At 54.5% G+C, this 22,820-nt stretch overlaps 6 protein-coding genes across 6 annotated transcripts; 4 read left to right on the forward strand and 2 right to left on the reverse strand.

Annotated features, from left to right (window-relative positions):
* Positions 1-1,272: 1,272 nt before the first annotated feature.
* Positions 1,273-2,594, forward strand: N0V96_009322 (uncharacterized protein; the record flags this gene model as incomplete). The annotated part of the gene is made up of 3 exons (XM_053195952.1): positions 1,273-1,576; positions 1,632-1,967; positions 2,029-2,594. The coding sequence occupies 3 exons, from the start codon at positions 1,273-1,275 to the stop codon at positions 2,592-2,594; spliced, it is 1,206 nt and encodes a 401-aa protein (XP_053046685.1).
* A 4,157-nt stretch (positions 2,595-6,751) lies between these two features.
* N0V96_009323 (uncharacterized protein) lies at positions 6,752-8,296 on the forward strand (the record flags this gene model as incomplete). The annotated part of the gene is made up of 2 exons (XM_053195953.1): positions 6,752-7,091; positions 7,146-8,296. 2 exons carry the CDS (start codon positions 6,752-6,754, stop codon positions 8,294-8,296), a joined length of 1,491 nt encoding a protein of 496 aa, XP_053046686.1.
* Positions 8,297-8,863: 567 nt separating this feature from the next.
* Positions 8,864-10,192, reverse strand: FAL1 (RNA helicase; the record flags this gene model as incomplete). The annotated part of the gene is made up of 3 exons (XM_053195954.1): positions 8,864-8,922; positions 8,976-10,016; positions 10,087-10,192. 3 exons carry the CDS (start codon positions 10,190-10,192, stop codon positions 8,864-8,866), a joined length of 1,206 nt encoding a protein of 401 aa, XP_053046687.1.
* Positions 10,193-10,718: 526 nt separating this feature from the next.
* sap61 (Pre-mRNA-splicing factor sap61) lies at positions 10,719-12,320 on the forward strand (the record flags this gene model as incomplete). The annotated part of the gene is made up of 1 exon (XM_053195955.2): positions 10,719-12,320. One exon carries the CDS (start codon positions 10,719-10,721, stop codon positions 12,318-12,320), a length of 1,602 nt encoding a protein of 533 aa, XP_053046688.2.
* Positions 12,321-13,369: 1,049 nt separating this feature from the next.
* On the reverse strand, positions 13,370-14,378 carry N0V96_009326 (uncharacterized protein; the record flags this gene model as incomplete). The annotated part of the gene is made up of 2 exons (XM_053195956.1): positions 13,370-14,192; positions 14,254-14,378. The coding sequence occupies 2 exons, from the start codon at positions 14,376-14,378 to the stop codon at positions 13,370-13,372; spliced, it is 948 nt and encodes a 315-aa protein (XP_053046689.1).
* Positions 14,379-20,061: 5,683 nt separating this feature from the next.
* Positions 20,062-20,331, forward strand: SLX1 (Slx4p interacting protein; the record flags this gene model as incomplete). The annotated part of the gene is made up of 1 exon (XM_053195957.2): positions 20,062-20,331. The coding sequence occupies one exon, from the start codon at positions 20,062-20,064 to the stop codon at positions 20,329-20,331; it is 270 nt and encodes an 89-aa protein (XP_053046690.2).
* Between the last annotated feature and the right edge of the window lie 2,489 nt (positions 20,332-22,820).

Genomic DNA, 22,820 nt, shown 5'->3' on the forward strand with positions numbered 1-22,820 from the left:
GATTTACACTACTAGAAGTGCAATGAGTGTCTGAGGAAATCCGAATTATGCGATTGTAGACATTCACAGTGAAATTCCGCGTCGCAAAGTATTTGTCTTTCGCAGAGAGCTCCAAAGCTCTAGAGCAATGACATCGGTGACAGGTCGATGACGTCGGCGGGCAGTCGTGGATCGACGCTTAGTCTCTCCCCATCTCCGTCATCGTAAATCATAAACCCGCCTTCAATGATTAGCTTGTCAACAGCTATGGTCATAGAAAGGTGCGGTTTTTTATTCACGATAAGGCTTCTTTGGTCTTTGATTCAACAGCCGCCGGTCGCCGCCAAGCCCGTCTACCTTGGGGCGATTGAAATCTCCGGCTATCAAGAACGATGCCCACATCTGAACCCGGAGCCGATGTAAGACAACAACGGCACTCAGTCAACGTTCCCTAGATGTTGTGCTTGCGCTACTCAATTCTAAGTTATTGCTTCAGCTCGATCAAAATGTAACTGTGCAACCCTTGTCAACCCAATTGGTTACTCGGTTGACACTGAATTCGATGTCACTTGAAATACGATTTCAGTTCATCATCACTTATCCAGTGTCTAAAGGTCCCTCCAGTCAAGCTCGACCCTTCTCATCTTACCTGACATATTCCAAATGAAGAATCTATCAGATCCCGCATGGCACACATTGTCTTTGGAACAAGCTTCATCTGAAGGTCCCCTTGAACCAAAGCCTCGCGATCGATACCACAACGGCTCCAACCTGCTTAGCCACAGACAATGCAACCTCCAACTCATCCCATCTCCATAAACCATGTCGCTCCAAGTGCCAACGCCGCCCAAATCTCATTGGTCTACCCCGCCCATCGACACCGAAGCCAAGACCAAAAGCTACCCCAAACAGTATGGAGGAATGGGTACACCGGACGAGTGGGAAGCCAACACACGGCTCCGATTCGGCCTCGACATGTGCCGCCGAGCTCCGGCGACCCGTCATTCGCCCGTTTCTACCGGTAGTCGTCCCGTCTTTTGCTCTCGAATCCTGTTGACCCCCGCATGCATACCGACAACCCAATTGAAGAATCCGAGTTGCATATGGTGTGATGTCGCGCAAACTTTCGCCTTTTCCACGGCCCGCGCGGTGGTGGTGTGGTGATTGTTGTCGGAAGGGCGTATAAGACATGTCCAAGACCCCTCTTCAACCTCACGATGGAAAGTGTCGCAGATGTAGTAAACAAATTCCTTTCTTTGAGCTGCCGTCATAATCATTACAATATTTTCAGAAATGCCACCATCCGCAACAGAGACGGCTGCCGCCAAGCAGGTCGAAGACTCCAAGGCGAAAGATTTGCCATCGAAAGAACAATCAAAGGAGGCAGTATACGCAGACGACTTTCCGCCGCTAGATGAGGCGCTCCCAGAAGTACGGACAGACCACAAAGAGCCCCTCAAGACTACTGGGGTTCTCGATCAGTTTGAGCACTTCGAAGTGACGCCCGTCATCGGCCGCGAGTACCCGACTCTCGATCTCAAGGAGCTGCTGCGTGCGCCCAACTCTGACGAACTACTTCGCGACCTAGCAATCACCAGTGAGCAATGCCTTCACCAAGAGACTCATCTCCTATACTGACACAAGTACCACAGTTTCGCAGCGCGGTGTCGTATTCTTCCGCAAGCAGGACAACATCGACAATGACCTCCAAAAGGAACTTGTCCAACGCCTTGGCGAATTATCCGGGAAGCCCTCGACTTCGAAGCTTCATATTCACCCCGTCAACAATTCCGGCCGCGGCGACACAAAGGACGATGAGATCAGCGTCATCTCGTCGGCGCAGGCCAAGAGGCTGGGCATCCACCGCTTCCTAAACTACACCAAGAAGCAGACGCAGAGGTCGCAGTGGCATTCCGATATCACCTTTGAGCCGGTGCCAAGCGACTATGCCCTACTGCGTCTGACACAGCTGCCCAAGACGGGAGGAGGTGAGCACTTTCGAGCTTTCGCCGCCAACTTTGGCGCACACTTGTACTGACCAAAACATAGACACGCTCTGGGCCTCGGGCTACGAAGTATACGACCGGATATCGAAGCCGCTCCAAAAGTTCTTCGACGGCATGACAGCCACGTACGCCCAGCCAGGCTTCAACGCAACCGCAGAGAAGAACGGCTTCAAGCTCTACTCCGAACCACGCGGCGCGCCTGAAAACGTGGGCGAGCTCCTGGAAGCCATCCACCCGGTGATCCGCACGAACCCGGTGACGGGCTGGAAGAGCGTCTTCGCCGTCGGCCTCCATGTCCAAAAGATCAACGGCCTGTCGGATGAGGAGTCGAAGCACTTCCTCGACTGGTTCGTGCAGCTCATCATCGAGAACCACGACCTGCAGGTGCGGCACCGCTGGCAGAACCCCAACGACGTCGCCATCTGGGACAACCGCTCGGCCTACCACGCCGCGACGCCGGATTACATCGTGGACGACCTCGGGGAGAGGCAGGGCTCTCGTGCCGTGAGTCTCGGGGAGAGGCCGTACTATGACCCCCAGAGTCAAAGCAGACGGGAGGCCCTGCGTGCCGAAGCTATTGCCGCTTTGAAGGCGGATTACAGCTCATGAAGGTTGTTTCCGGAACCAAACGACTTGTTTCTCTGGATGGTCGTGCTCTCGAGCTTTGTTGTGAGGACTAGACGACGATGGACTCATTCTCCTACTCGGGAGCAGATTACCGTAGCAGTCAAAACAATGATTTTCCCCCAGAGAAGAGGAAGAAGCGGTTTCAGTGTGCCCTATCGTGGCTCGGGAGCTACTCCCGAAGATCTTTCAGCTGTGCCTGTATCAAGTAGACTTTATCCCCACTTAGGGGTAGAGGCATAGATCAGACGAGGTCGCCAGCACGAGACTTCTGATACTGGACCCTCCCGTCGGTTCTCTTTAGAGTTCAGAGCCAATCTCAAGACCGTCGCATCTGCCGGTCAGACATGGCACGGGCGTTGCACCCAGACCCTGAGAATGTCGGCCAGATGATATTCCATCTTCTCCTTCTTCTTCTCTGCATAGAAGGACCTGTTTCCTGTCGACTAGTCAGTCGGCAAAGGCCCCGATGCATAGGCGCGGCTGGCTATGCATCGAATCATTTTGCCATTCGGCAACGCGTGGATCATACGCAGACCTCGAGTCGAGCGGTTCAGACGGGCGATCTGGACCTCTTGCGACGTGGGCTTGACGCCAGACGCGCGCGTTTCAACGGGCCTCTGAGGGTCTTTGGTACGTTCCTTGAGTCGTCGCTATGGGCATTTTTCTTCCTTGTCGTGAGCCGAAAGATGCCGTTTTGGCATTCATCCGGCAGCCATATTGAAGCTTTGAGAAATACTATACGAGGTGGTATTGGCGCCTTGACGTGAGGTTTTTCTGCTCGGGTCGTTTCTCGTTTCTGCACCATTGTGGAATTGGAAGAGGCCAAAGTTCATATCTGTCTCGTCGAAACCGGGCACTTTTTTTTTCTTTCTACAGAGGGCGATTTGCTCTTGTAACAGTCGCCATGTTAGGAATAAACGTTGGCTAGCAACGAGCAAATCAATGCTTAGTCTATCCATCCACAAGATTCAGCGGCGTAGAAGAGTGGCTGAATGTGCTTGTCTTCTCCTTCACAGCCACGGTTGCTGGGGGGGGGCAGCACCCCCTGTGACAGCAGCCAGCAGCACGTAAGATGTTCATCAATTTCCTGCGGCTGGCGTGTGAGAGATGGTTTGGGACAGATGAGCACCGATCCCTCGGTGGTCCCTCCGTGGACCAGTCTTAGTCGGCAGAACCGACATGGGTGAAGGGTTGTGAGTCGTGACTGTCCACTGGCTTGTTACAGTGTCACTGTCAGTGTACGGATACAACTTGGCAACCAACTATGAGCGAGTTTTGCCGAGCAGAAAACCGTGAGAGTTTTATAGGATATGTTCTAGACGCCTTAGACGGCACCGTATTCGGATGCTCAGGCACTACCTATTTGTACATTAGTCTGCATTGGTCTACATGATAGAGAATTAAGCTCAAAGAGACGCGTCGATGAGACGGCGTTGGGTGTACTAACGTCGCAATGACAGGACTCAGCCAAGCGTAGTGGCAACTGTAAATCGTGCAGCTAGCGATAAGCTACCTTACTGAGGAAAAAGGTGTGAAGCAGAATACGAGGCGGAAAGTTTCAGTGGGCAATCTTCATGTCGCTTGTGCCGTGAGTTACTCTATTTGGAAGCTTATTGAAGTGTGGAAATGAGGACCAGAGGAGGAAAAGATGAGAAGATAAAAATTGAAGAGGCTAAAGCCTAAAGTGGAAAAGAAATGAAGATTGGAAGATTCGCAACTGTGATTCCTATCCTCCAGGTCCTTTCAAAAAATAACAAAAAGTGCCTAAATCCAGGTGCCTACGATTACGGTACGTACTTTGCAGAGCTTACCAAATCACACAGGCACTGAGCTGAGGCCATCGCGGTGTTATTTTTGGGCGGCGGGTCGCTGCAATCCTCCCGAACCGACCTGCAGGCTCTACATACCTGAAAAGGTACACTACCTGAATAGGTACATTGCAGACAGGTGCAGCGCAGTCCAAGGCAGTGTGAGTGAGCACCCCGCCCGGAGCCTCGTCCGCGTCAGTCGCTTAGCTTCAGGGGCATCGCAGCCAGATGCGCCCCGAGACAGCCCAAAGAAGGGGGGAAGATCCCTGGACGCACAGTGTCTCGCCTGTCGCTTGTCTTCTCTTTAGGTAAATTCGGCAGTGTCTCACCTGTGGATGGCAAGGCCCTCCCTCACCTTCACCTCGAACTCAACTCACTCTTCGGGTCCCCCTCACTCATGTACTTGTCACTCACTCGCTCGCTCATCTGACCTGCAACCCACTCACTCACTCACTCACTCTTCCGCCTCCACCATTCCACCATTCACTGTATTATCCGTCCCTTCACCCGATATTGGCACGAACACTCCCATCGGCTCACGCCATTCACGTCCTCTTGCTTGACCTGTGCCCGTCTCACTGCGACCCAAAGTCTAATGTATTTAAGGCCTGCCTGACGAACCGAGCGTACCAGTAGAGTCCTAGACAGGCACACAATAACAACTGAACCGACGACTCTATATACCCTCCCCTCCGATGCCAACCCCATGTCGGACCCTGTGGATCGCAAGCCGGAGCTGAAACGCTCTCACCACGCAAGGCCTTTGTCACCCCTAGGCCCATCTCAAAAAATGGTCCGAGAGGCACAGTCTCCTACAGAGAGGCCGTTCCTGGCCGGCCGAGTGGTCTCACACCTGTCCTCCGTAGCTTTTCTTTACAGTCTTTACACCTACTGTCCGGTACGAATACCGTAACTCTGCTGATCTGGCCTTGGCTTCGACCCAAATGCCTGGGAAACTATCTTCGTTGTCTCTTCTAGGATGGCCCTCGCCGTAAACGACAACAAAGTTGTTGTCGTTGCCGCCCGTCTGACGCGTCCCAACTTCATGGCCCGTCGGTGAGAATGTCTAATCTGTCCGGTCTACGAACATAGCCCTTCATGATTCATCGGCGTTACTTGAGCTTGTCCGTAAATGGGGATACATTGAGAGGAAAACTGGTGTACCTATCCGTACGATTACCTCGGCACATATACCCGCCTAACGAGTGTCGGCGATGCTCATAACCAGTCCTCCAATATGGGAAGGGCGAGAACATCCTCCAGGCCTCCTCATCAGTCACCACTTCACTCAACGCACCAATCGCACGCATCAATACAGACCAGTCCAGACTGAGAGATCTGCTGCCCTCATCACGGCCCGGACATGACACCACGACCACAAACATGTAACCAAACCGGCACCCATCATCACAAACCCCTGCCAAACATCCTTGGGAGAAGTGGCCAGTGACCAGTCATCACGCACAAAATCTCCGTACCCTGGCAAGCTGGTGCCGTCTCTCCACCGCTTGCAACCACTTCAGCCGCGGCCATATTGGTTCATGGGCCGGCTATCCAAACCCAACCAATGCTCTGTTCCCTCATCGCATCCACCCTCGTCCAGCGGGACACTCTCCCGAAAATCTGGGGCTGCCGGCGGCTTCCCAAGGCCGCAGAGACCAGAATGCGGCCACCAACGGGGAGAGCTCTCACAGTGAGAGAGAAAGAAAGGACATGGGTTCTTGCGTCTGTCGCCCGTCACAGAATCTAATCCACTCCTTCACCCCTGGTTCATCAACCCCTGGCCCGGTGCGCGGCCACATCGCGGCCACTTCTTGTCTCCCACTCTGCCTCTCTGTCTCTCTGTCTCTCTCTCCCCGGCCCCCTTCACTCTCAGTCTGCCTCGTCTCCTTCATGGGCCTGGTCGAGATCAACAGGGGTTGTTTGGTGTTGGTGGTTGGATGGCCCTGCTGGTATAAGGTCGAGTGACCCGCCATTTCGTCTCCCCCCTTGAGACATTTCGATCGTTTCTTTTGTCGTCTTGTGAATCTCAGCAACTCTTCTTGATATCGACATCAGCAATGACGAGCTAGATCTCGCGTTGGTCGACGGGTTATCTCCAAGTGCGAGCCACCGGTGGCGTACGAATCGATATCACAGCAATAATTCAACATCTCACCTCGAAACATCGACGTCTCTCTCACTCTCACTCTCACTCTCTCAAACCATACGAATAACTCATCAAACGCCGCCTAGGACCACTCTTCACCAACTCGATCAACAATGTGCTCATAACCAAACAAATCTTGCATCAAATCCAGCCCAGACGGCAAACCGCCCTCAAACGCAAACATGCCGCCCCGGGCCTACGGCGACCTCCCCTTCCTGGCCCACCGCTCCATCGTCCCTTATGTCCCCAGCTCTGCCTCTGCCTCAGCAGCAGCAGCGACGACAACCGTAGCAGCAAACACCACGATCCCGCCCTGGCTCGTCCTCCCGAGACCCGACCCAAACGAGTGGAATGGCGCCTCCGTCGTGCCCGTCGCCGTCCTCTCGGCCGTCATGGCCACCGCTTTTGTTGCTATGCGCTTCTACACCCGCGCCAGGATCCTGCGCTCCGTCAAGTGGGAAGACTGGACCATCCTCGCCTCTCTCATCTTTGCCATCGCCACCAGCGGAGGCATGATCACTCGTAAGTAGAACCTGCTGTCAGTAGGAGAACTGGAACTAGAACTAACACCAACAGAACTCAACTTTGGCCTCGGCTCACACCTGTACTACTCCTACCCCTCCTTCGCCGCCTACATCGAGGCAGGTATCTTTACAAACCTCTTCTACTCCGTCAGCCTCACCCTGACCAAGATCTCCATCCTACTCCTCTACATTCGCATCCTCACCTACGACTCCATCCGTCTCCTCGGCAAGATCCTCCTGGGCGTCGTCGTCCTCTCCCACGCCTGGATTATCGCCAGCATCCTCACCACCTGCGTGCCCCTCCACTCCACCTGGGACTACGACCCCCTCAACCCGCCCGTCTACTGCCACCCCATCTCCGTCTTCTGGGGCAACGCATGCCTCCACCTCGCCACCGATTTTCTCATCTTCCTCCTGCCTCTGCCCGTCATCCACACCATGCGTCTCCCCCGCCGGCAGAAGACAGGGTTGTACATCATCTTCTGCCTTGCCTTTCTTGTCTGCGCAATCTCCATAGTCCGCCTCGTACGCCTCTTCCACACAGACGAGACCCCCCTCCAAGTGATGGATGTAACCTGGTCCGCCGTCCGTATCGCAAACCTAACCTGCGTCGAGGTCCACGCCGCCATCGTGACGGCCTGCCTCACCACCCTCAAACCCCTACTATGCCGCCTCTTCCCCCGCTTCATGGCCTCTGCGACCGGCGGTAACACCGCCGGCGGCGGTCTTATGTACAGCTCCTACAGCTCCTACGCCGCCGCCGCAGCAGACGCCGCCCGCCGCGAAGAATGGGAAAAGAACTTCTCCCACGGCGACCCGGAGATGCACTACCAGCGTCCCCTGACCATCGGCACCAAGTCGAACCGTCCGCGCGTGCAGAGGGATACCTTTGCCAGCCTGGACGACCTCAAGTTCTCCCCCTATGAAGAGGCGGTGGAGCACGAGGAGCACGTCAACGTGTTGAAGGCGATGAAGCCGCCGCCGCGGAGCAGCGTTCGGGGCGGCAGCCGAGGCAGCCGTGACGAGTTCCGGTTGGCGGAAGTCGATGCCGGCGCGCCGTTGCGGTGGCCGTCCACGCTCGTGAGGAAGTCGAGGCTTCAGCCGCCGCAGGGCGCAAAGACCCGTGGGTCGATGCTGCGGTACGCTCAGACCGTACGGTCCATGCGCTTCAGCTCTGCTCCTATGCCTGAGAATCGGATTTAATGAATTACATGTATAACAGGAAACGGCAAGGCGTTCATGGGGAGTGACGGGGAGGGTATTTTAGCAGCGAACACTTTTAAGATTCGCCAGTCGCGTACAAGTGCGGAACAGCACAACCACAGCCGATCAAGCAACAGAGAGCCACCGAGCTCTTCTGCAGTACCAGCTTCACATATTTCAAATGGCGTTGGAACGGCAAACCAAAACAATGCGTGGGAGGGTATCATGTGTTGTATACCCATTCGGCGCAGAGCGCGCGGCTGTTCATAGTACTACGAATAATGACATTTTCCCAAAGCCATCAGTCCACTTTCTTGTTTTGTGACGCCTGCATTCGCCCGCGATCCTCTCATTGACAATCTAGATTTTTCACTTTTTAGGAATGTGTAAGCAAATCATGAATAGACTCCAAAGGACGAACTGTATCTTGCTCACCTGCTTCAAAATCAAGCCCCCTTCCTCCGCTGTCTCATTGGCATGACGACCTCCTCGTCTGCCTTTTGTGATCATCCTTGCCGTCTGCCGGCACAGTATTTGAGCATTGTTGATTTCCTATTACCCATTTGCTTAAGAGATGAGATCGGCCACGTTCATGGGCATCTCGTCGATCTGGGTGGAGTAGTACACTATAATCTTAATCAGCATCTCACCACTCAACATCTCATAGACAAATACTTACACTCAATGTCCCGCAAAATGCGCACATCTTCGCTGGTAACGAAGTTGATGGCAACACCCTTGCGTCCAAAGCGACCACTGCGACCAATACGGTGGATGTAGTTCTCACGGTTGCTCGGCAAATCGTAGTTGATGACCAAACTGACCTGCTGGACGTCGATACCACGCGCCCATACATCAGTCGAGATGAGCACACGGCTGTTGCCCTGTCGGAAGTCCTGCATAATGCTGTCGCGCTCCTTTTGCGGCATGTCACCGTGCATACTGCTGACGGTGAAGTTGGCCTCGCGCATCTTGTCCGTCAACCAGTCGACCTTTCTGCGGGTGTTGCAGAAAATAACGGCCTGGGTGATGGTCAGGGTGTCGTAAAGATCGCAAAGGGTATCAAACTTCCAGTCCTCCTTTTCGACGGCGATGAAGTACTGCTTCAATCCTTCGAGGGTCAACTCGTCACGCTTGACGAGGATACGAACGGGATCGGTCATGAACTTGGTCGTCATGTCGAGGACATCGTACGGAAGGGTAGCGCTGACGACGACGACCTGAGTCGCCGGGGGTAGGTATCGGTAGACGTCGTAGATCTGCTCGCGGAATCCGCGGTTGAGGAGCTCGTCGGCCTCGTCGAGAACGAGCATCTTGATGTGGCGTGTACGGAGGTGACGGCGACGGATCATATCGGCAACACGGCCAGGGGTGCCGGAGACGATGTGCTGGCCGTAGTCAAGCTTGCGAATATCCTCGCCCACGTTGGTGCCGCCGATGCAGGCATGGCACTGGACGTTCATGTAGTCGCCAAGGGCCATGACGACGGACTGAATCTGAGTCGCGAGTTCGCGGGTCGGGGAAAGGACGAGGGCCTGGGTCTCGCGCACCGCCGTGTCGATAACCTGGAGCATGCTGATCGAGAAGGTGGCCGTCTTACCCGTACCGGACTGGGCCTGGGCGATGGTGTCGCGACCCTTGCAGACCTGGACGATGGCGCGGGACTGCACGGCCGAGGGGGACTCGTAGCCATAGGCATAGATTCCGCGGAGGAGGTTCTCTGGGAACTAAATGTCAGTATGCGCTGGTTCAATGGCATTTTGTACAGTGATAGTGGTGGACAGCCTTACCCTTGAGAGACATGGACTCAAAGGTCGGGTGGACCGTCACTTCCTTAGAGGTCGAAAACTCCATCCTTTCCTCCGCCTTGCGATCGATTCCGCTTCCTTCCGCCATGATGCTGATTTTACCGGGTGGTCTGGCGAGTGATGGTGCTGTTTAGACGATGTGCCACGAAGATGCGTGTGTTGGTGGATGGTTTGTAGGCGGACGATGCAAGCAGACCGATGGAAATTTTAGAGGGGCGCGCTGAAGCTTCTACAGCGCGACGGCATGTCAGTGGCCACTCGCTATACCTAGCGCTGAAAGTCTGTCTTCCGTCCACTGCAAAGCCCGGAACGGAAAATCTGGAGGGCCGACACCGTGGGAATCCTTTTGGCTTTCCCACAGGGTATCACTCGTTTCCACAGTGCCCTGAGCAGCTTGCCATCGCAAAAAAAACCCAAAGCTAACGCGCGACCTTATTCGGTGGACCGCTCACCAGCAAACGTGCATCCAGAAAGGCTGCGATCTCGATTTTTCTAGAGCCTCGTCCCCCCAGCCTCTACCCAGATCCCCGAAATCCGGCAACAACCCGTGCCAGCTCAGCCCTCTTCCTCCCCCCAGATAACCATCGCGCGCGACGGCGGCGAACGACGACGCAATGGGCGTAATCGAAGAGCAGCGCTACCTCCACGAGGACCTCGAGCGCCTCGAGCAGGGCATCGCAGACCGCATCAGCGAAGAACCAAAACACATCCGCGACCGCCTGAACCGTGACCACGAGATCGGTCAGCTCCTCGATCAGATCCAATCCCAGTCCGTCAAGCTCCTCGACATCTACCGCGACGCCGACGGCTCGCGCAGCCGCGAGATCCAGACCATCGGTACCGGGGACCCCTTTGAGGAGTTCTACAGCCAGCTCAAGACGGCGCGCGAGCACCACGCCAAATACCCAAATGAACAGGCCGAGAACTCGGAGGTGCGGTACCGCGTCAAGAAGCTCGACGATGGAGATGTTATGCCCTACATTGTCGATCGCCTGTTTACCGGTGAGGAGGGCTTCGGCCGCTTCTTTGACCTGCACACCTCCCACGAGGCTTATCTCAACTTGCCCAACGTGAAGCGCCTGTCGTACCTACAGTACCTCGAGGTGTTTGACAACTTCGCACCCGGTTACGGCGGTCTGAAGCGCGGCGACAAGCTGACGGATCAGTACTTCAAATACGTCGGCGAGCTGGCGTCGTACCTCGAGTCCTTTATGCGGCGCACGCGGCCGCTCGAGAACCTCGACAAGGTGTTTCTGGGATTCGATGGCGACTTTGAAGCGGCGTGGGAAAAGGACGAGGTCTCGGGTTGGCAAAAGGAGACGAGCGGCGGCGGCGGCAGCGGCGCGAATGGTAATGCACGAGAGACCAGCTCGGCAGACGCCATCTGGTGCGACGACTGCGAAAAGGAGTTCAAGAACGAAAACGTCTACAAATCACACATGACGGGCAGGAAGCACATCAAGGCCGCCGAAGCGAGGAAAGCGCGCCGCGAGGAAGAGGGGGAGGAAGAAACCATCGGCAACACAAACAAGGTATCAGCAACGAGGCTGAAGGAACGAGCCATCGCGGAGCGCGAATACCGCGTCAAACGCCTCGCGGCAGCAATGAGCACGGAGCGCGGCGACACGCGCGTAAACGTCGAGCGCAGACAGGGCATGACGGAGCGCGAGCGCCAGCAGGAGCTGGAAAACATAATGAATCTGTCGTACTCTGCGCCAGGCAGCGGCGTGGCGCACCACAACGGCGGCGCGGACGGCGAGGATGACGACGAGGACGGCGAGGACGGTGAGGAGAAGATTTACAACCCGCTCAAGCTACCGCTCGCGTGGGACGGCAAGCCGATCCCGTTCTGGCTGTACCGCCTGCACGGGCTGGGCGTGGAGTTCCCGTGCGAGATTTGCGGCAACTTTGTTTACATGGGTCGGCGGGCGTTTGACAAGCACTTCAACGAGGCGCGGCACGTTCACGGCTTGCGGTGTCTCGGTATTACGAATACCAGTCTCTTCCGTGACATTACGAGCATCGAGGAGGCGGTGAACCTGTGGGACAAGATCCAGCGGGAGGCCAAGAAGACCAAGGTTGACGAGGGGAGCGTGGTGCAGATGGAGGACGCCGAGGGTAATGTCATGCCTGAGAAGGTGTACTATGATTTGCAGAAGCAGGGCCTTTTTGTAAAAGACGTGGCACTACATTGGAGAACGAAGCAAAAGGGGTAAGGGGGCCTAGGTACGGCGTGGTGTACAAGTATTCCAAAGGACAGGGAGACGCGTTGAGTCGAGGACGCGCCACGGAGATTGTAAAATGTAGAAATCAAAAGGACTTGCATCGCGGTTTACTTGGATGAGCGACAATCATATTGCGGCGATGTCAACCATAGAAATGAATATCTTTGAGGACGACCCTCATGAGCTACGTACGATTCTCGACGACGGCGTGAGCCTTTGTTTGGCAACCCTCCTGGAGACATGTAAGGAACAACCGTAGACATATGTCCCAACATCGTCTATATTGGAACATCGCTTTTATTCATCGATTTGGAACTTGCAGAAGTTGCTTCTCATGGTTTGCTCAACATCGTCATTGAGATCTCACGGGGAAAAGCTATGGGTAATGAAACGCTCGCAGTATATGGAGAGTTCTCCTGCAAACCTTCATCACGGACTTTTCGACTGAGCAAAAATTGAAAGCTGAGCTAAACTTGGACAGACGTGATACAGAATTAGTCACCAGAGAATCACTGATGAAAGCGGAATATATGTGTGTGGTTTCAAAGTGAGCCATCCGTGGAGGCCACTGTGTGTATGGGTTGGTTGTCTATGTAATATGGCCCATTCTAAGGCATCTATCTCTTTGTACAGTACCGCCGGGGTGATTTCTTTTGATCGCTCCAAAAACATTCGCTTTCCCCTAGTTGCCGTGTGTAACTTTTTTGTCTTCCCTTTGCGATCTTTTTCCCATGTTGACCGTGTGACCCAAATCCCCGAGTAATCCGTTCAGGCGATACCCAAATGTCGCTCTGAAAATGACAAAAACAATCCGCCTGTAGTATCCAGGTGTCCCAAATACACAAAGAAAACGAAGCACAATGGCTTCCGCCGCTTTTCATCCTCATTAAGTTCTGTCCTGGAATTCTTCCCCTGATGTGTATAATAATGCTGGTGTCCGTTTACCGGTACACAAAAAAACAAAATCGCTGTTTATCCCTTGTGGGAATGTCTTTCATTCGTCTCCAATAATCGTAAATGACCGTCGAGGGTCTTGAGATCTAGTCCTCAAAGAGACCAGACATCTCCTCGAGAAGCTGGTCGGCGGTAGGGCGCTCGGCAGCGTCCATGCGCATAATGCGGTTGATGAAGTGAGAAGCGGTGCGGAAGTCGAGAGGCTCAACCTTGCGGCCGACAGTCAATGCCTTGGCGGCCATGGCCTTGCCGGGACGCGCCCGCTCAAGGTAGGTCTCGGGGATGGCACCGAAGCGTCGAGACTGCTGGCGGAGGACCTCAAAGATGTAGCTGCGGTCGTGGTAGCGAGCGTTGGTAGGGCGGAAGGGGTTGTAGTCGCCGCCATGGAGAAGGGCAATCATCATGGAGCCGAAGGCCCAGATATCGCTGGCGGTTCCCCAGGGAACCTCCATGAGCACTTCAGGGCTGGTCCAAATGGGAGCGCCGATAAGGAAACCCTTGGTAGCGACGTCAGAGTCAACGGAGTAGGAAGCCCCGAGGTCACCGATCTGAACGTCGGAAAAGCGAAGATCGGGGTCAGCTTCAGAAGCCGAAGCGTAGTTGACGAGGATGTTGTCCGGCTTGATATCGGTGTGAACGTAGCCATCCTTGTGGAGTGTGGAGAGGCCGCGAAGAACAGCGCGGGCAACGAAGCGAATCTCGCGGTTGGTCAAGGGCTTCTTGATAGTAGCGTTCAAGAGATGATCGTCCATGTGCTGGAGCACAATCATCGGCGCATCTTGCTGGATCTCGTCGATAACAGGGCGGAGGAAAGGGTTGCCCTGGAACTTGCGGAGGACGTTGTGCTCGTTCTGAGCTCCGGAGATACCCTGGACACCCTTGACGATGGACTTGTTGCCCATGGGGTTACTGTAGGTGTTGTAAGTATTTTTATTCATTTTAAACGACACTTTCTTGTGGTAAAGCTTACGTTGCAATCCAAACGCCCTCACGGATCTTCTTCTGAATGGTGTATCGGCTGGCATTGCCGAGCAGGATCTGGCCGATCTCGAGGGACGGGGTCCCGAAGGCGGAAGTGAGACCTCTGGGGATCATTTTGTTGGTGTGTGTGTGTGTGTGTGTGTGTTTGGAGGTTGAGAGAATGAATCTCTGTCCAAAAATTGCTGCGATAAGATAGGCTTCGGCGGGTTTGCGTCGTCGAAGTTCACTTCTTTATGTGACAGCTTGCAGAGGCTGTCGAAGAAGAACCAGGTCGATAATGGTCATTAGGTGATATATGCCCGATCGAAGGTTGTGGAGAAAGCGTCTAGCACGAGATTCCAGTCATCAGGGTGGAATTCTTGTCGAGACAAAAGCCGGTTGAAATGTCCAAGATGGGCGTAATCGATGGTCTCGAATCGATGTCGAAGTGGGTTGAGTTGGTTGTCGGAGTGAGAGTGACAGAGTCGAAGCAAGTTGAGTCGGAGGAGCAACGCTTCTTTAACGGGCGGTCGGGTACTTTCAGGCGGTACCTTGGAATAAAAAGCCAAGACAACCACCTCAAGGGCAAGCCGCAGACCGCAGGGCAGGGGGCGTGGCGTGGCGTGGGAGAAGTGGGTGGTGTGTGACGGAAGTGGTGGGGGCGTGTATATGCGAGAAGACCGGGACCCCTCCACTTCCACTCTGCATACCTACTTACACAGTAAGGCAGTAATTGGCACTTGTATCTCCGACTCTTTCATTCACTGGCAACCTGTGTGCCTGTCACTGTCACACTGTTCCTCTATCGTTCTCTCTCGTCTCTCGGTGTGTGTGTGTGTGTGTGTGTGTGTGTGGCACACGGATCACCCAAGTCCCTTCAGCGGCTTTCTCCCAGACCGTCCCAGTGAGTGGAAGGGAAGCAAAGACGAAAAGAGTCCAGACTTCTGATTGCAGCGGGATGTGCGAGCCGGACTTGGCAGCGAGCAGCAGGGGTGCCGAGGTACGTACTGATATTCGTGTACACTATTCGAACACGGTATTTTAAGTAGAGATTCTCTCAGATGGTGTTTGACAAGACGAGACGAGGGGCAGTCTCGCAGGAAATAGGAAAGATACGTCTCTCAAAAGTCAAGACTCTTAACTCCTCTCGCTCAGATCGCACACAGACAGACCGACTGGCGAAGGTACCGGCTGGGCATCGAGGGCACCGAGGGCTGGAAATAGGACTTTAGCAGCTGCCACCATCTTACCACGCTCTCACCTTACTTCTACACTCACTATTCTTCGGTAACAAAGCTAGCTATGCGTGCCACGGGTCGAGCGCGGCGGCGGTGAGGCAAATGAGTTCGCTCCAACTCTTCCTAGTTTCAACTTTCAGTGAGCCAAGGGGGACAGTCACACGGGTCCAGAATAATCACGGCACCTCCACCCGCCATTATGGAAGGAAAAAAAGATTTTTCTTAGTGCGACGGCACACTCACCTTATCCGCCTGCCGCCCTGCTTCATCCACCCCCACGGGTCGTCTCCTCTCCTTGGTTAAACGTGCATGGCTGAGGGGGGGCCGGACTGTATGCTGAATGTTGGTGGAGGGCGACCTATCGGTCTGTCGGTCTATCGCCATAGAACGTGCAGCGGCCGTGGACAGTAGATAGACTGCGGTCTAGATCACTCCTCGTGCAAAGTCGGTCCCTCGCGACGCGTTGACAGCTTCCACCGTAGTAGATAGACAGAACCATACCTAGTCCCAAGCTGTTCTGTGTGCCCAGCAATCGACAGAGACCAACAGAGACTGAGGGTAACCCAGGAGGGAAGGTCATCTGCGTGCGTCTGCTGGCAGCAGGTCCAGGACAGGGAATTTTGGCGTCTCGAACAGCGACGGTGACAGTCCTTCTCCAGCGAGACCCAGTCTGCTCCATGATTGACCTTGGAACCCTTGGCCTAGGGATCGGCAAGGATGGACCGTATTTGGCGGCGCTCCCAAATCCCATTATAGGGGTCCCCTCCTCCGGCCCAGGTACGCGCCCACACCCCTCTAGGTCGCGAGTGCTGAGTGGCCCCTGCTGGCTTTCTTTGCAATCCACGAGGACACCCTCAGTGACCATCGGTGTGCCCAGGTGGTGAACTGGTTGGCTGGCATGCCGCTGCCACCGAAGGGCCGGATACTTGTATCTACATCCGTTGCCTGCCCAGGTGGCCTGGTGGTATTCCGGCATGACCAGACGTCTTCGGCGCACACGGAGCTTTGAGAGCATCCGGCCTCTATTGTCACGCAACTGCAGATAATTGCCCGGTCCAAGGATGGTGTGCTTGTCTGGTGCTTCCTTTGCTGCCGCGTCGTCTCTGAATCAATCGGGTTCGGCTATCAACTGCCATAGTGGTGTGCTGCGGTGCTGCACACCAACTGCAGGCTGACTGCCTTACGGTGCGAATAGGTGGGCACTGATCTGAAGTGTCAGTGGGTTGTTGACTGATTAACTTCCAAAGTTAGAGATGAGGTGTGGGTAGCAAGCCGCACGCCGCACGCCGTAACCCGTATTCGACTACCCAAGCCATCCCTAACGCCTCCAACGCCGTGGTCGGCAGGTCCAAAGCCGTAAAGCCGCAAGCGTTACGCCAGTCAGTTGAGGAAGCTGTTGGCTTTCTGGCCATACAGTCGATGGGCTTTTGCCAGGGAAACAAGCTGACAAGTGTGTTTGGTGGCTGTTTGTTCGGCTCGCATAGCTTCGCAGCAGTGAGCCTGCTGGCTTGGCTGCAGCTGTGGTCTGCAATTTACACTCGCGCATGCATTCCTCATACAGAAGGCCTGCTCGCTCGCAGCAGCACAAGGGGGGAAGCTTTGTCGTGTCTCGGAAACTCGGTCAAGACTCTCGAGGGCACAGTCAAAAACGTGGGGTGAGAGGAATGCCATTGGTGATCCAGCATACATACAGTATTGTGTGACTTGTGTATTACTGCTGCTCGCTCCCGAGTCGGAAACAGGCGAACGTGGCAGACCTCATCGGATCAGCGAGAGCAAAGGGACCAGCGTCAATCCACGCGTGCCACGGGCATTGTGTGCCAATGGAAGACGCCAATTGACGGGCATTCTGTGGGTTTGTGACGGCGGATGCGAATTGAGCGGCGATTGTGTCTCCAGACGCAGGGCAGGAGGCGAACTGATGTGCGCTGGGAACGACTGAACAGGATACTCCGTATGTAGTTTGTCTCCGTACGGCTCTAGTGGCAGCTCCAGTGCTCCAGTCCGTGTCTCTAGAAGCCTCCATCGGTGCGTCCGGTCACATCATTTTCCGGGTCTTTTTGGTTCTTCTGAAGAGGGGGAATCTTTGCTCGGGCATCTGGGGTGCGTTGCTCCTTGACCTCTGGAGCTGCACAACTGCAGCCGACAGTCGCAGGTCGGTCAATCAATTGCTCAATTTCTCTTCTGTCGCACAGGCTGTGTCACTGCACTGACGCAACTCTTGGTATGACCGAGTGCTTTGCTTGGTACTAATTGGCACAGCCATCGAGGTGCTGATGAATACGTGAATACCTGAAATCCGCAGTGTACGTGTGTTGCTCGATAATCAGCGTAGAATGCGTTACTCTTCGTAAGGTAATGGCAGATGATCTAGGTATGCTCTTGTCAGCATCAGTGGGGACCCGTGCCCTCGATTCGTCTCGATTCCCATTGCATTCGTACACCTTGGCAATCTGAGTGAAGCATTTGGTCTCTCAAGTGACACTTGGTAGCCAGGCGTGCTCAGGCGGAAGGTTGGTGGTTCTGTGAGTAATAATAAGTAAATAGCGGTATAGAGGGGGGTTTGCTCGTGTTGAAACCGGCATCGTCAGGCACGCATCCGCTTGGAAGAGTTCTGAGTGCATGCAGGTAGTTAATTAGACGGAAGCTTGGAAGCTTGGAGGTCCACGATTGCGGTTGCGGAGTGCAGCGTTGGTTGAGTTCCATGGTCGGTGTCGGCGCTGATGTCGGAGTGTCGTGTCGTGGCCCCAAGCTGACGGGAAGCTGGGGAAGCTATCCGTAAGGTACGGAGTACGGAGTACGAAGTACATCGTGGAGAGCTTCACCCCCCGAGCTACACAGCTGACGAGGGTGGCATTTTTTGCACATCACGGGACGAAATGTTGCGACATGGGAATCTAAAATTGAAAAACATGGGGGAATGTTGGGGCCTTTGGGGGTGGGGGTCCGGTAGCCGGGGAAGACGAGGGACGAAGCCGGGCGACGATGCTTCAGCTGGAGGGGGAGGGAAGGCACGAACGGTACGAGGGCAGGAGGTACCTCCCTTTGGAAGCAGTAGGAGGGCAGGAGACATGGTCAGGAACAGCACGAACGGCAGGCACTGAGGCAGGAGGCAGGAGCAAAAAGTGCAGGTGCGAGGTACAGGTGCGAGGTACAGGTGCAGGCAAGTGCAGGTGCAAGTGCAACCGCCAACCGCCAACCGGAAGGAACGACGAGGCGGAAGACTTGGGGTCAGCTTCCCCGGTGTCTTACCCCCTGCTCCCGTCATCGGCTGGCCCTCCACGCCTTCCCAAGCCTTTCCTGGCATCCCCCGACAAGAAAAATACGACCGAGAGGGAAAAAAGAAGAAAAAAACAAGGTGAAGACAGGTGAGGTGAGGCCCCAAGGTGAGAACAGGTAAGCAGCCATAGCCTTCCCCGTGTCCCAAACAGGACTAGCGTCCCCTCAACTCCCGACCGAACATTTCTATTTTCAATGCAGCCCAGTCAGCCATCCAATTTGGACACAGATTTGATCCAGATTTCCAAAGTGAATCAATATTGGATCCCAAATTAATGTTCTAGGTAGGCCCCCCAATTTTTTTTTTTTGACATTTTCCCTTGTAAATTGCTTGTTTCCTCCGTGAGTCGTGACAACATCCCGCCCCCCCCCGGTGGCCATCTCGGTTCTCTTTTCATGTTTGACTCACCTTCATTTCTCACTCCCTTTCCATTCTGTTCCAACTTCCTTGCACCCTCGTGCTACGGTGCTTCACTGCTTCTAACCTGCAGTAACCTGTGGCTTGCTGCTGCTGCTGCTACTGCTACTACTGCTGCACTCCCACCACCCACGTCAATCCGTCTCACCGTGACCTGCGTTGCATTCTTAACCCCCCCAGACCTGGTGCTCTCACCTGACCAGATCCAATTTGTCGGTCCCTGGCCGAATGTCACCCTGACGCCAAAAAAATTCCGTCTCCCCCCAAACTTGGGATTCAATTTACCTACTCAAACTCCGCGACCATCCCACGCTCCCACGCCCTCTCCCACGCTTTCAATCAACACCGTGCAGTTACCCGAGTCTCCGACCCCTCGGCCGACATCGCTCTCCACGGTTAGTCTCCAAGAATCCAACCAACCTAGGATCCGAATCCAGACCTGGAACGCAACTCGCCTCGCCTCGCACACCGCTCTCTCTCACCGCGGCGTCGTCCAGTACCATCGCCCCGCGCGCATTGCCAGCAGCACCCCGAACCAGCACAACTGATACCAAGTTCACCAACAATAGCACAGGTGTTCAAGCAACTCCCAAGCCTGGTCTGGCCTAGCCTGTCACCCATACTATCTCCTCTCCCTCCAGTGTTCGCCCTGTGGTCCTGCATCCATCTGGATAAACTCAGTCACTGACCCAACCCCGACCGCCCCGACACACGCTCAAACCCGAGTCCACGTATGAGCCCATAAGCAAAAGACGAGTCTAGACTGCCCCGGCGGCCAGCACAACCACTGAGTCTTGAGTCTGAACCGCTCTCTCGTCCCTCCATCCCAAAACACGTCGCACAACAACATGTCCTGACTTCGTCTACCCTCCCCTGCCGAGTCATGCCCGTCCAGTCCAAGCCCATCCCCGCCCTCTACACGGTGTACATCCTCCGTTCCACCGTACGCCACGCGTCTCTCTACATCGGCTCGACGCCCAACCCCCCGCGCCGTCTGAAGCAGCACAATGGCGAGGCCCGCGGCGGCGCTGCTCGCACTTCCCGTCTGAGCCTGCGGCCCTGGGAGATGGTGGGGCTGGTATCCGGCTTCCCGGGCATGGTTGCTGCTCTAAAGTTTGAGTATGATCTCCGTCCCGTTCACGATTCATCTTGACCTTGAGGCTGTTTCCCTCTTATCATGCTTCCAAAAGCAAGGCATGCTCTTGAGCTACTCTGCTTCGGACGATGTTTCCCCGCTCCTCCTCCTCTTCCCCCTTCACCCCCCTAGCTTGCACATGCTTAGGTTCTCATGCCTGTCTAGATCTTGCATATTGCACCATATTGATTTGACTTGATATCACATTTTTGTATCAACATCAACTTCCCAACTATGCGCTGACAAAGAACAACAGATGGGCGTTGACGAACCCGCATCTTTCTCTGCATATACCATCCACGTCTCGCATCACCGTCTCGAACGGAGTCAAGAAGAATGGACGTCCCCGCCGGCCTCGTGCGAGCCTATCCTCGATATTGTCCAATCTACAACTCCTCCTAGGAGTACCAAGCTTTCGTCGGTGGCCGCTTACACTACACTTCTTTGCAAAGGATGTACACAAAGCATGGGTTTCCTCTTCTGCCAACTCAACCGAGCCTCTGCGAAACACCCTCAACATAGTCACCGACTTCGGCCCTGACCCCGCCGCATCTTCAGACGACGTCGCTTGGGGCATCCATGCCCTGCCTGTGGACTACACGCACATGAAGCCATACGTTGAAAAAGCACAGTCCATCATCGCCTTTGAAAGAGAGGGCAGCTGTGTAGTCTGCAAAGAGGCACTACCTCACGGTCAGGGATTACACGCCGTGTGTCCAAACGAGTCCTGTGAGGCTGTTGGGCATCTTTCATGCTGGAGTCGTCATATGCTCCACCACGAAGAGGATCGAGAAGTGGTCGTTCCTATTCAGGGCCGTTGCCCACAATGTGGGGGCCACATTCAGTGGGTCGATATGATGAAAGAGTTGTCACTGCGGGAAAGGGGTGCGAAAGAAGTCGAGGCTCTTTTGAAAGTGAAGAAGAGGCGAACGAAGACTTGATAAGATCCACGTAGGTCTCTCTGTCAAACACGGATCTGCAAGGTCCATCTGCGAGATAACATCCTTTCGGCCCGCAAAGCCTGTTTCTCCCAAATGCTACGAGTCAGCCCGGGTTTCTACGAATCAGACGGCCAGTGTCGAATTTCCGCATTGTCGTCATACCAGTGGAGTTCTACCTTTGCTGCAATATCGAATCGTTTTCACAGCTCGACTGCTATCGATTCGGGGGTGTTAAGAGAATTCCTTGGGGCTCTTAGGGTTACCCTAGAAGCGATCCTGCCTGCCAAAACGTTTGCCCAATTTTGCAAGCTCAATTGAAGGCTTGGAGGCTTGTGTACCTCCGCAGGCTTGCCTTGACTCTCGCGTTTGCTGCATTCTGGCTAAAGTCCAACGTTCGGGAAAACCACTCTGACAGTGCTGGAACGCACCGTGGGTGTTGGTTCGGGAAAGTCGGCCATCCCGACTACGCCCAGCGCGATGCACCTGGCTGGATGCAAATGGCTTCGGGCGGTGCATGAACGCGGATAATCCAGTGTCGTTGCTCGGCATGCTTGGCTCGGGAATAGGTCAGACACTGAGCTGGCGCGAAGCCGGTGACGGTCTGGGGATCTGCGACACCGGTAGACTCTGGCGCCACCATCTAAGACAGCAACCAGCTCCCGAGAGCTGCGGCTGCAAACATGGGCTTGGTGAGCAACAAAGGGGTCGGCTAGCTCAGAGTACTTTTTTCCATGGCATGGCCTGGATTGCCAATCTGGCCCGAGAGCAACCACGCCGAGGAGCCAGTAGCTAAGATATTCTCGTTATCCGACTTGGCTTTGGCGGAATAGTAGAAACTATGTGTACGATGAAATCGGAATTGACTTGTGTCTTGCCTGTGAGCCTTTTGCGCGTTTTCAGGTCGTAAATAGATATGATCCGATTCGATGCGATCTACGAGAAGCTTGCCCGAGCCGTAGCCAGGCACTCGTATCCCGATATTATTGTCTACGACACCATATCGGCCTTGAACCAGCATTACAGGTCGAATAACGAGATTCAATTGTCGTGTCCGAGATCAGTCTTGTTAGTCTAGTGTGATGTCTCCGCAATTTCCACAGACGTAGTAGATGCTGGAACTGGCCTCTTGCCCGATCCGATTCGTAAAAACATGCCAAGAATCGATACTTCCATCAGCAGGAAGCATGAGCTGTACTGAAGTCTTCCTAGTCAACTTCGTGACGGACTAGCAATGTCATCAAGCTCTAGGTCAAAGAGGTCGTCGTGCAGGACTCTAGAGAAGGTTATAGTATTGACATTGTGTATCCTTGACTTTGTGCTGCATGTTTCAGTCGGATCGAGCGAGCTGCGATAAGCTGCAAGACATGGTACTTCTGAACTGACAAGAGAGGGGTCTGTGAATCCAGAAGCGATAATTCATTGATGTCTAAGTGGACTTCATGCTGAATATTTCTTGGACTGCATCGCTCTAGTGATCGTCTTATGGAGTCGAACCCGTGATACTATCTCATCGATATATGGAGATATCCGTAAGAAATCTAGTAATGACGATGTTTGATCTTGATG

This window comes from Colletotrichum fioriniae, assembly GCF_027942845.1.
Source record: "Colletotrichum fioriniae strain IMI 355084 chromosome Unknown scaffold_12, whole genome shotgun sequence".
In the NCBI taxonomy this organism is placed as follows: domain Eukaryota; kingdom Fungi; phylum Ascomycota; class Sordariomycetes; order Glomerellales; family Glomerellaceae; genus Colletotrichum; species Colletotrichum fioriniae.